This window comes from Myotis nattereri (genome assembly GCF_964212035.1).
Source record: "Myotis nattereri genome assembly, chromosome: 15".
NCBI lineage: Eukaryota > Metazoa > Chordata > Mammalia > Chiroptera > Vespertilionidae > Myotis > Myotis nattereri.
The window spans coordinates 49599362-49615240 of NC_138090.1; the positions used below are offsets into that span (position 1 = coordinate 49599362).

Genomic DNA, 15879 nt, shown 5'->3' on the forward strand with positions numbered 1-15879 from the left:
GGGCTATGCTAATACAGCCTCATTCTTTGGGCACACGGGTAGGAAAGATCGTTCTGGGCGGGACTATGCAAATAAGGAGCTCCGTGAGGCCGCTTCTCAGGGCACCTCCCCAGGGCCTCGTTCTAGTAGGCGGGGCTGGCCGGCTCCCGCGCGGCCGTATATAGGCGCGCTCCAGGGAAGGCGCAGGTCCCGGGGGGAAGCTCCACCCCCGCCCTGGGATCCTGGCCAGACTCCCGACCCGGGCGTCCGGGCTGGATGTCGTAGTCTCCGCCCGCTCAGGGACCCAGGCTTCCGGTTCCCGCTGTCCCAACCAAGCGGAAGACAGACTGGGAGGGGAGTTGGGGCCCTGGAGGAGGACAGCCCAGTAACGGGACAGGGAGGGGCCGTGAGATCACTGCATTCCTAATCCATGAGCCAGCTCGCCCAGGCCGGGACGCCTGGGTCATGAAGGGCCTATAGCCAGGAAGTCTGGGTCTTTGGAGGAAGCTGACGGCCCAGACTCCTGGGTCCCTAGGAGAGAATGGGGCTCGAGGTCTGCTTTCCTGTATCCCGGGGAGGAGGGATCTGGGGATCCTTATTATTAGGACTATCCATGTCCCGTCAAGGAGGAAGCTGAGGGCCCAGCCAGACTTGGGTCCAGGAGTTGGAGGGGCTGGGGATCCGGAATTCTTGATCCGAGGGAATTGAGGTGGGGAACCAGAACCCGTGTTCGTGTAAGGTACGAGCTTGAGACCAGGAATCGTCCGAGGGCCCAACTCCTGGATCTCAGGAAGGAGGAAGGCTCGGACTCCTGAGTCGCAGGGAGGAGGGAAATGGGAACCCGAAATCCTCTGCCGAGTGAGAGGAATAGTAATTTGGACTTTACTATCCTAAATAAGGAGGCTGTAGGGCCGGCCTTTTTGGTTCTAATTTTAGAGGGGACTAGAGGGGGAATCGAGACTCTGGGCTCCCCAGAATGTGGGCGGGGCAATTTGCAGTCAATCCAATTTTTTTTTTTTTTTCTACTGCACGCTCCGAACTACAATTCCCTTGCATCTATCGGGCTAAATGCTCCTTAGGTCACTTCCTGCTCCTCAGCTCTTTCCGCGCGCGCAGGGCATTGTGGGGCTACATCGCGGGCTACCGCAACCCCGCCCACTTCACCTCTCACCTCCTTGCTGTCCCCGCGTGACGGAAGCGACGCGCGGACTACGCCTCCCGGCGTGCGTCGCGCGCACCCCTGCCCAGGCGCCCCGTTGACTGTTGGGAAACTGAGTCCGGAGCCTTCCCACCAGCCTTCACGGCACCGTGCACGGTACTTGAAGTCCCGGCAAGCTCGGCGGCGTTTTAACCCCGCCCCCTCTCCTCCTCTGCTCGCGAACCTCCCCAGCCCGCCCCGCCCCGCGCCGGGGCCGGAGCCGCAGCCCGAGCGGCGGGGTAAGATGGCGGCGGTGGTCCGGGCCGCGGGGCTCGGGCCTATCGGGGTGGGCGGGGCGGAGTCGGGTCGCTAGTCGTCCTGCGGTCCTCCCCACACGCCGCGGGGCCCGGAGGACTTAGCGGGGCGGCCTCCGGTCCGGCAGCGGAGGCGGAGCCTGGCGCCGAACGGGGGGCCTTCGCAAGGCCCCGGGACGCGTCTGTGGGTGCCGAGGGCATCTACGGGGCGTCCCCGTGAGAACTGGGCACGTCCACCGGGCCTGGGCCGAGGCTGGCGCCTGCCCTCCACCATGGGTCTTGTCTGTAGGCACTGTGGATCGTCTTGATGGGCTGGCCGGAGGCTAGGGTCTGTTCCGAGGGTTCTGGGGCCATCTTGAGATCTTGAGACATGTCCCAGAGGTGAGGGAGGTTTGCAAGAGCCGAGGACTGTCTGCTGAGCCGTCTGTGGCTCTGGGGTATGGCCATCGGGGCTGCGAAGTGTCTACATGGGCTGACCCGAGGATGCCACTCACCTACCCGGGTCCGGGGCCATTTAGCGGGCCTGCCGGAACGGACCCTGGGTTAGGAAGTCATTCAGGGGTGGGGTGTGCCCCCCAGGGGAGGGAGGCCAATCCTGAGACGTGCTGAGAGGCCTGGATGGGTCTCCCGCGTCTGGGGAGCGGCTGATCGGAGTGACAGGAGGCTGGGGGACAGTGAGAAGGACCTGGACCCGCTCGGTGGCTTTGAGTGTTGCCTGCCCGGGTGCAGCCTCTATGCCCGGAGCAAATTCGAATGCCTTTTGGGCCAGATAATCAGATGGAGAATAAGACAAAGGAGATTATTGGAAAATATGCGGAACTCAGATGTGCTTGCACTTTAGAAGGTAATTCAAATGAGAGGGAAAAAAAAATGTCTTCAAAGTCTGCATTGCCTTGGGGCTCTGGAGTGAGCATTCGTCCACATGAGTCGGGAGCAGTCCCTAGGATCGACCCCCCAGCCATCCGGGGCAGCGCTTCTCAAACTCTCTTGACCTTGATCTACAGTCCTAAGAAATACATTTTTCATTGAGACCCCCAGCACCTACTGACATATATATTTAACCGTATACCCACGTCCCGTTGCTATTTCCACTTAGTACTTGCAACGTGAAGGATTTTCTACTGTGTTCTATGGATTTACTGTCTGTGATCAGCCGCTTGTGAAGCACTTATAACGCTATCGGTGGGACTCACTCACTGATCTAGAGGGACCTAGCAATGTCTGCAGAGCCTTGTCAAGTTAAAAAAAAGAAAAAGAAGTGTAAGGAGCCACTGGTATGTGTGTCTTCACAGCTTGGGGCATGCCTGCATGGGCAAGTAAGAGTCTTCATACAGAGGGTTTGGGGATCCGTGTGTCTGTCTGTAGCCTGCAGATCTGGATTAAGCTTCTGTTCTGTGAATCACTGAAACTTGTGCTTCCCCCTGGAGGTGCTGGAGGGAAGCTCCAGGGCTGGGAACTGTCCTTAGGGCCTTATCAGGGCGGGTGTCAATGGGGAGTTAGGGAAGGAGCCTTTAGAGGGGTGGGAGGCGGCATGGGGGAAGCTTTCAGAAAGCGTGAAAAATTGCCCAGCCTTCCATGGCTCAGTGATTGAGCGTTGACCTATGAACCAGGAGGTCATGGTTCACATGCCTGGGTTGCGGGCTGGATCCCCAGTGTGGGGTGTGCAGGAGGCAGCCGATCAATGATTCTCTCTCATCATTGATGTTTCTCTCTCTCTCTCTCTCTCTCTCTCTCTCTCTCTCTCTCTCTCTCTCCCTCTCTGAAATCAATAAAAAAATAATATTTTTTAAAAGCTTAAAAGTCTGGTAGGAGGGAGACCAGGCCAGAGGTCTTTGCGGGTATGCAGTGGAGGAAGGGGGTTTGGGGGAAGCCTGGCCCCTCGAGGCTAATAATAAAGATGATAATTATTGTGACTCTGTGCTGAGCGCTGGTTGAGCTAAGCCTGTGGGAGAAGCAGCTCTTTTCAGTTCTCGCCGCTGTTCTCTGAGGTAGACACGCTGATTGCGCCATATACAGATAAGCACCCTGAGTGGGGGGTCAGGGGTTCGAAGCTTTCTAGGAACTGTGAGACTGGGTATTGTTGCAGGGAAGCGGGTTTGACAGCTGGAGGGAAGCCTGCAGCTGAAATGCTCCTATTTTCCGAATCCCTCACTAAGACAACCTCATCTGAAGGATGACCTCTCAGCTTCTGTATAATCTAGGAATTTCTGTGCCATCGCGAAGGCGGCAGCCATGCTTTCATGCGGTGGGCATTCAGGCCAGAGGCGATGTCCCCGGGGGGTGTCTGGTGGGCAGCGGGCCCTTCTAAGGTTAGTGTTCTCATTTCAAAAGCGGCACACAGGTTTTGCAAATCACACTGTCAGCGTTCCCTCTTAGATACGTAAATAGTTTGGGTCCCTCACCATCAAGGAACATGGATGACGCTTTAGGCAGTTGCGTCGTGTTGGAGGCGCACCCGGCACTCCCGCACGCACCTCGTTTTAGGAATGGTGCAGGCACGGGGCTGTGGAGCGATCTGTCCCAAAGCACAGCTCAGCGGGGAAAAATCTTGGCGTTGGGTTGGATCCCAGGAGGGTGGGCCAGCAGGTCTTACGTCGGGTTGTGGCGGAAGCTGTGGGGTCTGCGGAGCCGGGTGTTGACATAGGAGCCGGGGAAGGCCGCCCCTCGACAGAGGAGGCAGCCGAAATCCGACGAGGGAAGGGAATGGCTCTGCTCCCTCTGGTGTCTGCCCTGGACCTGGGGCCCCCCAAGGACTGGGATGAGGTGGGGGAGAGGAGGGATGCTGAGGAGGATACTGACTGTGGGAACGCTGGAGGCCCTTGTGGTCCTCGTGACCATTCTCTGCTTTGTCCCTGTGCGTGCACACACCTCCCCCCCCCCCCGCGCCCCCCCGCCCCAGGCCCGCTGGCCTGCACTCCACACTCTCATCCCTCAACCCTCAGGTGACCATGGAGGAAGAAGATGAGTCTCGAGGGAAGACGGAGGAGTCGGGCGAGGATAGGGGCGACGGCCCGCCAGACAGAGACCCCACGCTTTCTCCTACTGCCTTTATTCTGGTGAGGCCTGAACCACCTGGGGCCACAGGAGGGAGCGGCTGAGAGTCTGGAATGGACTCGGGGGCCCAGAGGGCGGAGGGGCTGGGGGCCTAGACTCTTGGCTCCTCTGAAGGGTTTGAGTCTGGTTGTAGGGTGTCCAGAATGCCTGTCTCCCCGGAGCAGAGCTCGTGACCATTTGCACGAGTCCCCTGACCGCCGCCCTTTCTCTCCACCTCTCCACCTCCCATCTTTTCTTCAGCGGGCCATTCAGCAGGCGGTGGGAACTTCCCTGCAGGGGGACCTGGCGAATGATAAAGGTACGGGGGGGTTCTAGTTCCTCTGAAGCTCCCTGCCCCATCCCTGCATTCTTTACCCTAGTTTCCTTCCCGGACTTCTCCGGGGTTTCCTGGGGGCCGCCCTTGTGCTGGCGGAGGAGCTGGAGAGGAGGCTGTCGTGGAGGGTTCCCAGTCTGGTGAAAGGGAGGCAGTCATGGCACAGAGGTAGCCTGTGGGACCCGAGCGGGCAGGAGGTCCAGCTGAGCTAATGGAGGAGCCTGTCCAGGAGGGCTTCCTGGAGGGGGTGGCCTATTAGAGTTGTCCGGTGAGGAAGAAAGCCCAAAGAGGCAACAGTAGGCGCATAGCACAGGGATGGGCTGTAGGACTGATCTGTGTTTCTTAGGGGCGGCTGGGCAGGGAGGGAGGGGAGGTAATAGAAGCCCATGGGGACCAGGTCAGAGCCAAGCTGCCTTGTCTGGGCTCTATCCTGAGGGCAGCTAGGAGGCCGAATGGGTGAGAGCTGGAGTCTCAGGAGGGTGTTGGGGAAGGGGTAGGTGGAGGCTGGGAGAGCAGGCAGGAGCTGGTTCCCTGGCAAGAAGGAGGGCGGGCTTCTCTTTCCTCTGCCCCCCAAAGCCTCTGCGACTAGTGCTCTGTCCCCAGTCCCCATGCATATCTCTCTCCAGATGGCTCTCGGTGTCACGGCCTTCGATGGAGGCGCTGCCGGAGCCCGCGGTCAGAGTCCCGTTCCCAGGAGTCAGGGGGAACTGACACGGCTGCTGTGAGTAAGGAGGGGACAGGGGCGATCAGGCCCTGGGCCTGGATCCCTGAGATGGGGAGGTGGGGTTGGGGATCCAGCCTCCTGGGTCTGGGGTGCTGATCAGGGGCCGTGTTGGAGAGTATGGGGGTCAGGCCTTGGGGGCAGTCAGCATGAGGGAATTGGTTGAATCCATTTGTTTCTTGGGGAGGTTCTCAGTTGTCTGGGTTCTTGAGGGGTTAGGGGCTGGGGAAATGGGACTTGTGGTCCTCACGGGATCAGGGTCAGGGTGGAGCCTCTCCTCCCTACCCCAGGTGTTGGACATGGCCGCAGACAGCTTCCTGGCAGGGTTGGTGAGTGTCCTGGATCCCCCAGACACCTGGGTTCCCAGCCACCTGGACCTGCAGCCTGGCGAGTGAGTAGTTGGGCAGCTGGAGTGGGGGAGGCCTTGGCGTGTGAGCCGGGAGCACCCCTGAGGCTCACTCGCTCCTTCTGTCCCGCAGAAGCGAGGACATGCTGGAGCTGGTGGCTGAGGTCCGCATCGGGGACAGGGATCCGATCCCACTGCCGGTGCCCAGCCTGCTGCCTCGTCTCAGGGCCTGGAGGACGGGCAAAACGGGTACGTGTGGCCAGGGCAGAGCTGGGCAGGGGGCCGGCCTTGGCTTTGTGTGCGTCAGAAACAGTCGTGATGATTGTGTCATATAGACAGAATCTTTATTTTCGTGTTCGTTCCCCCTGTTACACTGGAATTAAGGCTGCAGTGCCTACAGGTATCCCTCAAGTAGAAACCGCTCCAGGGTCCTACCTGTCAGTGTACCTGCATGGGGTCTTGTCTCCCCAGGAGGGGGCACCCCTAGCATCTCCGCCTTCCAGAGAAGGAGAGGCTGAGAGAGGGAAGTCACTTGTTCAGGGTGGCACAGCCAGTGGTTGAGGGGTGGTCCTGAGCCCCAAGCCCAGATGTGTCCGACTGTAAGGCCCAAGTTGTTGACGTCTGTGAGGCACACCTGCCCACGTGAGAGTCTGCCCCCAGCACCACGGATGAGCACAGGTTCTCAAACAGGAGAAGGCATCGGAATCACCAGGGGGACTTTTTTTTAAATATATTTTTATTGATTTCAGAGAGGAAGGGAGAAGGAGAGAGAGAAACATCAGTGATGAGAGAAAATCATTGATCGGCTGCCTCCTGCACGCCCCACACTGGGGATGGAGCCCACAGCCTGGGCATGTGCCCTGACTGGTTCATAGGTCAATGCTCAGCCACTGAGCCACGCCAGCCGGGCACCGGGAGGACTTCTTGGTGCACAGGCTGCTGGGTCCGCTCTCAGGTTTCTGATTTGACCGGTCAGGGGTGGGGCTCGGAATTTGCATTTCTAACCCTGGCGATGCTGCTGCTGGGCCCCGGACCCCGAAGGGACCTGGGTTAGACTTCCCTTTTCCCTGTGCCTGCATGCGTGGGGAGGGGTGGAGAGGACCGGAAGAGGACGGTCTAGCAGGAGGTCAGCTGCGAGCCACTGCGGCTCAGGGACCCTCGGAGCCGGTTCACGGTTTCCTGGTCCTTTTTTCACAGCTGCCATGTGGCTTGTCTGTTAGGCTCGGGGACATGGTGCCTCGGACCCAGCACGCTCTTAGGGGCCCACAGAAGAAATTTCATTTCTTTTAAAATTAGAAGCCATGGAGGATAAGTAAACAAATGAGCGGGACTGTGTTCCAATAAAACTTTATTTACAAAAGCAGATGGTGGGTCCTGGGTCTTGAGTAAAATAGATGTGCAGAGGACCCAGTAGCTGTCTTCAGGAGTTATGTTGTATTTCCTTATTCCAAGGGTTCTTTTGGTCTTCATTTGGAAAATACTATGAACTTAGGAAAAAGAAAAGAAAACTCTTCTTATTTCTAATCCCATATAAAAACTACATAAAGGAGTAGATGCCTGTGCTCCCAGACCACTCTGTCTAGACTTTTTTTTTTTTTAGTGTTTTGTTTTTTTTAATCTATCATTTTGGATATATTTAGGTATTGCCACTTGGCTTATTGCAGGGTTTTATTCTTTTTTTTATTTTTATTGATTTCAGAAAGGGAGGGAGAGGGCGGTAGAAACCTCCGTGATGAGAGAGAATCATTGATTGGCTGCCTCCTGCACGCCCCCCCTGGGGACTGAGCCCGCAGCCTGGACATGTGCCCTTGAGGGGAATCGAACCCGGGACCCTTCAGGCTGCAGGCCGACACTCTATCCACTGAGCCAAACTGGCTGGGGCCCCTGCTTTATTTTCCTCCAGAGCCCTTAGCAGCTGGCAGACTCTGTGCTTGGCATGTTGATATTGCTCTCCCCGCTTCAATGTGAGCTCTTCGAAGGCAGTGATTTTTGTCTATTTTGTTCCTCTTTCTATTCCTGGTACCCCAGTCAGCACCAGGCACAGATAGGTGATAGATAAAAGTATTGAATGAATGCACGAACCCTGCTTTATAGATGAGGAGACAGACAGACAGAGGTTGAGTGACTTGCCCACCGTCAGGTCATGAGGGAGGGCTGGTGCCCGGGATCCAGATCGGGAGGTGGCGCCAGAGCTGCCCTCAACCCTGTGCTTCCGCGTGACGCGCTGGCGTCCTGTGGACTCTGATGTGTGTCTACATCCTGGTGCAGGACTTGGCACGGAGACCTGTGCTTAGAGGCAGGGTTTCAGGCGTGTGGACGAGGTGACGTGGGAAAGTATGATGGTCGCCCCGTCACGGGCGGGTGTTGTCTCTACGTCCTGAGCAGATGTAGCCCCTTGAGTGGGGTCATTGCACAGTGAAGGGTCTGGAGTGGAGACTCGGGCGGCCAGGGCTCCCTAGCTCCGCCCCTTCCTGGCTCTGCAGAGGGAGCGGCACCTTTTCAGGCTCCCATTCTCTGTAAAATGGGATCACCTCCCACAGAGGCGGCCGGCTCAGCAGGCCTGAGCCTGGCCGTGCGGGCGGTGTGAGGTTTGAATCCAGCTCTCCCGCCCAAGCCCGCACCCTCTGCAGTAACATCCCTGCCCTCAGTGGTCAAGATGGTCTTGGGCTGCGGGCCAGTGTCCATCTCAGGAGGGCGTGCAGGCTGGGGGACCACACTGCCCAAGTTTGCACCCTGACTCCTCCCTGCTGTGCATCCTTGGGGAAGCTACCGCAGCTCTCTGTGCCTCAGTTTCCTCCTGGGACCCTCAATCCACCGTATCTGGTGTAGAGTCGTTAGGAACATCCTGTGAGCTGACACATGGGCAGCACTGGGGCAGTACCTGTAGGTGCCGGGAGTGCTGAGGGCGGGAGGGCATGGATGGCTGCTGGCTCCCCGGCAGCCCCTCCCTGGGGGGGACAGGGAGGCGGGACTGCAGCTGACCTCAGCTCTGTCTCCTGTTCCTTTGCAGTTTCTCCTCAGTCTCATTCTTCTCAACCCACCCGCACCCGCCACCTCCTCACCTTGGGCACTGGAGACGGGGGCCCTGCCCCACCTCCTGCCCCCTCCTCTGCGTCCTCCTCCCCTTCTCCTTCCCCGTCATCATCTTCCCCCTCCCCTCCTCCCCCCCCACCACCCCCAGCCCCCCCAGCCCAGCCTGCCCCTCGGTTTGACATCTATGACCCCTTCCACCCCACCGATGAGGCCTACTCCCCGCCGCCTGCACCGGAGCAGAAGTACGACCCCTTTGAGCCGACTGGCTCCAACCCCAGCTCCTCCGCTGGGACGCCGTCACCTGAGGAAGAGGAGGAGGAGGAGGAAGAAGAGGAGGAGGAAGAGGAGGAGGAAGGCCTGTCCCAGAGCATCAGCCGCATCTCTGAGACCCTGGCGGGCATCTATGATGACAACAGCCTGAGCCAGGACTTCCCAGGTGATGAGAGCCCCCGACCGGACCCCCAGCCCCCACAGTCAACTGTGGCCCCTGCCACCCCACCCCAGGCGGACTCCACCCGGGTGGACGGCGCCACCCGCCGGCGAGTCTTCGTGGTCGGGGCCGAGGCGGAGGCCTGTCGGGAAGGCAAGGTCTCCGTGGAGGTGGTGACGGCCAGCGGAGCCGCCCTGCCGCCGCCCTTGCTGCCACCTGGTGACTCGGAGATTGAGGAGGGCGAGATCGTGCAGCCGGAGGAGGACCCCAGGCTGGCGCTGTCCCTCTTCCGGCCCAGCCGGGCTGCCCGCCCTGCGCCCGCCGCTCCGGCCGCCCCCACGGCCCAGCCCCCGCCCCCGCCGCCCGCCGCCCGCGCCCCGGAGGGAGATGACTTCCTGTCTCTGCACGCGGACTCGGACGGTGAGGGCGCCCTGCAGGTGGACCTGGGGGAGCCGGCCCCCGCGCAGCCCCCCGCGGACGCCCGCTGGGGCGGCCTGGACCTCCGCCGCAAGATCCTGACCCAGCGGCGGGAGCGCTACCGCCAGCGCTCGCCCTCCCCGGGCCTCGCCGCCCCGGCCGGCCCGCCCGCCCGCAAGAAGTCGCGCCGGGAGCGAAAGCGCAGCGGCGAGGCCAAGGAGGCCGCCTCCTCCTCCTCCTCGGCCGCGCCGGCCCCGCCGGCCCCCGCCTCCCCCTGGGACTCCAAGAAGCACCGCTCCCGGGACCGCAAGCCGGGCTCCCACGCCTCCTCCTCCGCCCGCCACCGCTCTCGGTCCCGCTCCGCCCGCCGCCGCTCACGCAGCCCCGACCGCCGCCGCGGGGGCAGCCGCCGCTCCAGGTCCCGGGAGAAGCGGCGTCGGAGGCGGCGCTCGGCCTCTCCGCCCCCCGCCACCTCTTCCTCCTCCTCCTCGAGGCGCGAGCGGCACCGAGGCAAGCACCGGGAAGGCGGCGGCGGCAAGAAGAAGAAGAAGCGGTCTCGGTCCCGGGGGGAGAAGCGGTCGGGGGACAGCGAGAAGGGCCCGGCGCCGGCCCAGCCGCCCTCCGGCTCCGCCTCCCTGGGCTCGGAGCGCGACCGCCGCCGGGGCGCGGTGCCGCCCTCCATCCAGGACCTCACGGACCACCATCTCTTCGCCATCAAGCGGACCATCACCGTGGGCCGGCCGGACAAGTCCGACCCCCGCGGCCCGTCGCCCGCCCCGGCCTCGTCGCCCAAGCGCGAGGTGCTGTACGACTCGGAGGGACTCAGCGCCGAGGAGCGGGGCGGCCGGAGCGGCGAGAAGGACCGGCGCCGCGCCGGGGCGGCCTCCTCCTCCCGGGAGAAGGGATCCCGGCGGAAGGCGCTGGACGTGGGGGATCGGGACCGGGAGAGGGACAGAGAGAGGGACAGGGACAGGTCGTCCAAGAAAGCCCGGCCCCCCAAGGAGTCGGCGCCCTCAGGGCCCCCGCCCAAGCCGCCGGTCAGCAGTGGCTCCGGGTCCTCCTCCTCGTCGTCCTCCTCCTCCTCCCGGAAGGTGAAGCTGCAGTCCAAGGTGGCGGTGCTGATCCGGGAGGGCGTCAGCAGCACCACGCCGGCCAAGGAGGCGGCGTCCGCCGGCCTGGGCTCCATTGGGGTCAAGTTCAGCCGCGACCGGGAGAGCCGCTCCCCCTTCCTCAAGCCCGAGGAGCGGGCTCCTGCCGAGGTGGCCAAAGCAGCTCCCGGCAGCACCAAGCCCAAAAAGACCAAGGTGAAGGCCAAGGCCGGGGCCAAGAAAGCCAAGGGGACCAAGGGGAAGACCAAGCCATCCAAGACCAGGAAAAAGATCCGCAGCGGGGGCGGCGGCGGGCCCCCCGGGGGCCCAGGGACCCTGAAGAAGTCCAAGGCCGACAGCTGTAGCCAGGCTGCCGGGGCCAAGGGCGCAGAGGAGACCTCCTGGTCCGGGGAGGAGCGAGCAGCCAAGGCCCCCAGCACCCCGCCCCCCAAGGCCGCCCCTCCGCCCCCCGCCCTCACCCCGGACTCACAGACGGTGGACAGCAGCTGTAAGACACCTGAGGTCTCCTTCTTGCCTGAAGAGGCCACTGAGGAGCCTGGGGTCCGAGGTGGGGCGGAGGAGGAGGAGGAGGAGGAAGAAGAGGAGGAGGAGGAAGAGGAGGAAGAGGAGCAACAGCCTGCCACCACCACGGCCACCAGCACGGCCGCCCCCGCCCCGAGCACGGCCCCTAGCGCAGGATCCACAGCCGGTGACTCAGGGGCAGAGGACGGGCCGGCTCCCCGTGTCTCCCAGCTGCCCACGCTGCCCCCACCCCTGCCCTGGAACCTGCCCGCTGGTGTGGACTGCACTACCAGCGGCGTCCTGGCCTGTGAGTGTTCCCCTTGCCGGGGCCGGGGCGGTCTGGGGTGGGCGGAAAGGACCAGGAGAGATGGCCCCGGATGGGGACAGACTTGGAGGCAGTGGGAGGCCTTGGAAAGGGTGGGTATGTGGTGACCTGGACTGGGGGCCGCAGGGGGGCGAGGGCCCAGCAGGTCTGTCCAGGAGGCTTCTAGATGTTCGGGTGATGGAAGAGAGCCGAGCAGACGGGCAAGGTGGCCAGCTCAGCACGGCTGGAGTGGGGCGTGTCCTGGCGCCCTCCTACCCGAGACTGGTATAGACTTGGTGGGGGGCCAGGAAGAATGGGGTGAGCAGTGTTCCTTGGGCATGGCAGGAGTCTCTGCCAGGTCACAGACGTGGTGAGAGGCTGGGATTGGCTATGGGGGCTGAGCAGCCGGAATCTCACTCTGCCACCACCTTGTCAGCGATTGGCCCTGGCCCACCCACCAACACGCACACACACCTCGAGCGGCAAGAACATCGGGGTGTGGAGGGGGTGCTTTTCAGTGGCCGAGCCCCCTTTTCTTAGTTCGGAGCCTGCGGCCTTCGGCCTGTCCAGGGGGCCCCGGGGGTGGCAGTAGGTGGAGAGGTGAGATTCACTCTCATCTCCTGTCAACCCCGGACTGCCCTGTCATCAACTCTCCGCCTCCTGCAGTGACTGCACTTCTCTTCAAGATGGAAGAAGCCAATCTGGCGAGCAGAGCAAAGGCCCAGGAGCTGATCCAGGCCACCAACCAGGTGGGCTCCCCAGAGGAAGGGTCCCCACAGCCCCTTCTCTTGTTCCCTGCCTTGGGTTAGGAGAGGAACTACAACTCCCAGCAGGCCTTGAGGCAAGATATTGGCCAGAAGCGGAGCTTGTGACCCTTGGGACTGTTGGGAAATCAGGGTGGAAATCATAGGGGTACATGTTTCCTCTTTCCCTCCACGGCCCTTTGTTCATCCTCCAACCTCTTCCACAGATCCTCAGCCACCGGAAGCCACCCTCCAGTCTAGGGGTGACACCAGCTCCTGTACCCACCTCTCTGGGCCTGCCCCCTGGTCCCTCCAGCTACCTGCTCCCTGGCAGCCTTCCCCTAGGGGGCTGCGGCTCTACCCCTCCCACCCCCACTGGGCTGGCTGCTGCATCTGACAAGAGAGAGGGCAGTAGCAGCTCCGAGGGACGAGGGGACACAGATAAGGTGAGCTGGGCTTGGGAGCGGTGGGATGATGGTGACGGTTTTGCAGAGAACAGGAGCAGATACTGAGATGCAGGGGCCCAAGGAGAATGGCAAAGACGATGCCAGTAGACGGGGCCGTAGATTTAAAAAAAAACTGAAGTTGTTAAATTGTGAGGATCTGAACTGTCACTCTAATGGATGAATGGGTGCTGGGCAGGTTTTTAAAAAATTATATATATATGTGTGTGTGTATACATATATATAGATATATATATAGAGAGAGAGAGAAAGAGAGAGATAAGGATATAAACACACTCATACCCACTACAGTCTACCCCTTGGTTGCCATATCCATTCCTCCTTCCCTCCATACCTCCCTCCTTCCTTCCTTCTTTCCCTTTCTCCATCCCCATCTTTTTGTGTAAGGGCAAGAGTGGTTGACAAACAAAAGTCAAGCATTTTCTAGATGAAGGAAGGAAGAATAGATGCTGGGCAAATACAGACAGGTGTTCCATCTGGCTTCTCCTCCAGACCTCGGGCCGTTACCTTTTTGGTCAGTTCAGGATGCTTTTTGTTAAGGTCCAGCAGCCTATCGCCAATCATGGCTGCCCGCCCCTCAGTATACTTCATGTACGTGCCAGAGGGAGAGCAGAGTGAACCCCATAAACAGCGCCGTGTGAGGGGCAGTGGCAGGGCACCGCTCCGCGGGTCACTGGTGCGTCCAGCCGCCATGGTCTGCAGCACAAGGACAGTACGGCCCTGTGACCGGCAACGGGCCCCTTGCTCTGTGCGTGAGGCCACTCTGGTCTGTTCTCTGCCTGCCGTCTTCCCTTGCCACATCTGAGATGGCTGTGGGGAACAGCCCCCTTCTCTGTAGGAACCCACTTCCCGTTGGGTTAGGGAGGCCCGAGGACTCTCGGGGTGGCCGGTGGCTCTCCTAGCAGTGGCGCTGCCCCAGCAGCCCAGGGGTTCAGCAGACAGTTTGCATCATCTCTTCCAAGATGCTGGCCCTGAAGTCTGGAGTGTGCTGCCCTTGCCAGAACTCAGTTCACTGTTCCCGTCTTCCCTCAGCCCTGGCCCGGGAGGCGACCTCCCCAGGGTTGTTGTTTCGGGTGACTGTCCCCTGTGCAGACTGGCTCTGGCTTGAATGTGCTCTCCTGCTAGAGGTGTCCTACCCGTCGGTTTTTGCCAAGATCCCACTTGAGGTTGAGGCAGGGGTTGGGGTCTCTCAGCTGCTCCCTGTCCTGTCCCCACCTCAGAACAGTCACAGCTCCCCTTGCTGTGGTCTCCATGTGTCACTTCCCCCTCCCCACGGGTACTGTCTGCATTTTACAAGTGAGCTGTACAGGGGTTTGGTCCCTCGCCCAGGCCATGGGTGGTAGAGCAGGATTCTAGCACCTCCCCCCGTGCCCTCCCCTCCACTCCTAACCAGTCCTGGACCCCCAGCAGCCAGGGCAGTGCAGTGAAGCCCCACTGGGAAGCCTGGCCACACGTTCCTGCTGCGATCAGAAGCCTCATAGAGTCTGATGACAACAGTCGTCCTGCTTGGCTAACGTCTTGTCTCCCCACTGGACTGTGAACTTTGTCAGGGCAGGGGACACGTGTGTCCGTGGCCACCTGGGACAGCCAGAGTGCGGCCTGGAGGGCGTGCTCAGTGACACTCAGAGGCCCAGGCCTGTGGTCCGTGGTGACCTCAGCACGGGGTGCCCAGGCAGCCCCTGAGCATGGCGTCCCCCTCCAAGAGGGGCTGCTGGTCCAGGCAGGAGGCTGAGTGGCAGGCAGGGGTGGAGGCCGGGTCCCGCAGGAACTCACCTGGCCTTGCTGTCCCCTTTCCCCGTCACTGTCGCCAGTACCTGAAGAAGCTGCACACACAGGAGCGGGCGGTGGAGGAGGTGAAGCTGGCCATCAAGCCGTACTATCAGAAGAAGGACATCACCAAGGAGGAGTACAAGGACATCCTGAGGAAGGCCGTCCACAAGGTGGGCCCAGAGGGGGACAGGCATGGAGGTGGGCGGAGGACGCGACGCAGAGACAGGAGTGCAGACAGATGTGCGCAGAGGGGAGACAGGGATGGGGGGTCAGTCTGCAAGGTGAGGAGGGTGACAAGATCTCAAGCCCATCTGGGCCGTTCTGCTGGCATCGGGATAAGTAGGGACGTTGGCCTGGATATTGGGGAGCTATCCTAGTCTCAGGCTGTGCTCAGCAGTCCAGGTGGACGGGGCTTGGGGGGGGCTGGCAGTGATCGCAGCTGCCCCTCGCTCCCCAGATCTGCCACAGCAAAAGTGGGGAGATCAACCCCGTGAAGGTGAGCAACTTGGTGCGCGCCTACGTCCAACGCTACCGCTACTTCCGCAAGCACGGCCGCAAGCCAGGGGACCCCCCAGGACCCCCACGGCCACCCAAGGAACCAGGGCCCCCTGACAAGGGCGGCCCTGGCCTGGGCCTGCCCCTGCCCCCTCTCTGAGACCCCCAACAACCCCACTTCCTTCCTCCGCCTCTTCGGAATTCTGGACGTATTTATGGCTCCACCTCTCCACTTCCCTCCCCCGTCAGTGGGATGATTGGGAGAGGGTTGCTGTGGGGATGAGGAGAGCCCCCTGCCTAGCCCTGTGCCCATCTTCCTTGTCCCAAGCCTGTCCCCATCGCCTCTCCCCTCTGTTCATGTCCCTCCCCCAGTTTCATTAAAGATTTCATGAAATGTTACCTTCGAACCCCGTGATTTTAGCCCTTTCTTTTCAGAGTCTGATTTGGGAAGGGGTTAGGGGGGGACACACGCAGGAGGCTTGGCCCAAGTCTGAGGGTGGTTAGCAGGGAGACCGGACTGTGGCTCGGGGTAGTACTGCCCCTCTCCGGCCTCAGTCTCCTTATCTGTAAAGTGGGTGTTGTGAAGATTAAGTGAGACCCAGGCAGGGGAAGCACTTAGGACCCTCCCGGGACGCTGTCAGCGGCTGCTGCTGAGAGGGTGGTGACGGCACACAGGGGCCAGGCTCCCGGTCAGTCTTCCCAGCTCGGGGCACCCAGGTGCTGCTTGTCTGCCTGGGACGTGCCCGCC

At 61.3% G+C, this 15879-nt stretch overlaps 1 protein-coding gene across 1 annotated transcript; it reads left to right on the plus strand.

Annotated features, from left to right (window-relative positions):
- The first annotated feature begins 1316 nt into the window (after nt 1–1316).
- On the plus strand, nt 1317–15532 carry SCAF1 (SR-related CTD associated factor 1). Its single transcript, XM_081106752.1, has 11 exons — nt 1317–2705; nt 4374–4487; nt 4726–4783; nt 5425–5519; nt 5810–5910; nt 5999–6114; nt 8876–11662; nt 12326–12408; nt 12630–12848; nt 14678–14806; nt 15094–15532. Exons 1-11 carry the CDS (start codon nt 2649–2651, stop codon nt 15289–15291), a joined length of 3957 nt encoding a protein of 1318 aa, XP_080962878.1. The 5' UTR covers nt 1317–2648; the 3' UTR covers nt 15292–15532.
- Nucleotides 15533–15879: the final 347 nt, after the last annotated feature.

What these genes read in the sequence shown, in the direction of transcription:
- SCAF1 (XM_081106752.1), top strand. Translation starts at nt 2,649, where the DNA reads ATGTCTGCAGAGCCTTGTCAAGTTAAAAAAAAGAAAAAGAAGTGTAAG. An exon ending in GGGGAACTGACACGGCTGCT is followed by an intron (nt 5,520 to 5,809) that starts GTGAGTAAGGAG and finishes TCCCTACCCCAG; the next exon opens with GTGTTGGACATGGCCGCAGA. An exon ending in CTGGACCTGCAGCCTGGCGA is followed by an intron (nt 5,911 to 5,998) that starts GTGAGTAGTTGG and finishes TCTGTCCCGCAG; the next exon opens with AAGCGAGGACATGCTGGAGC.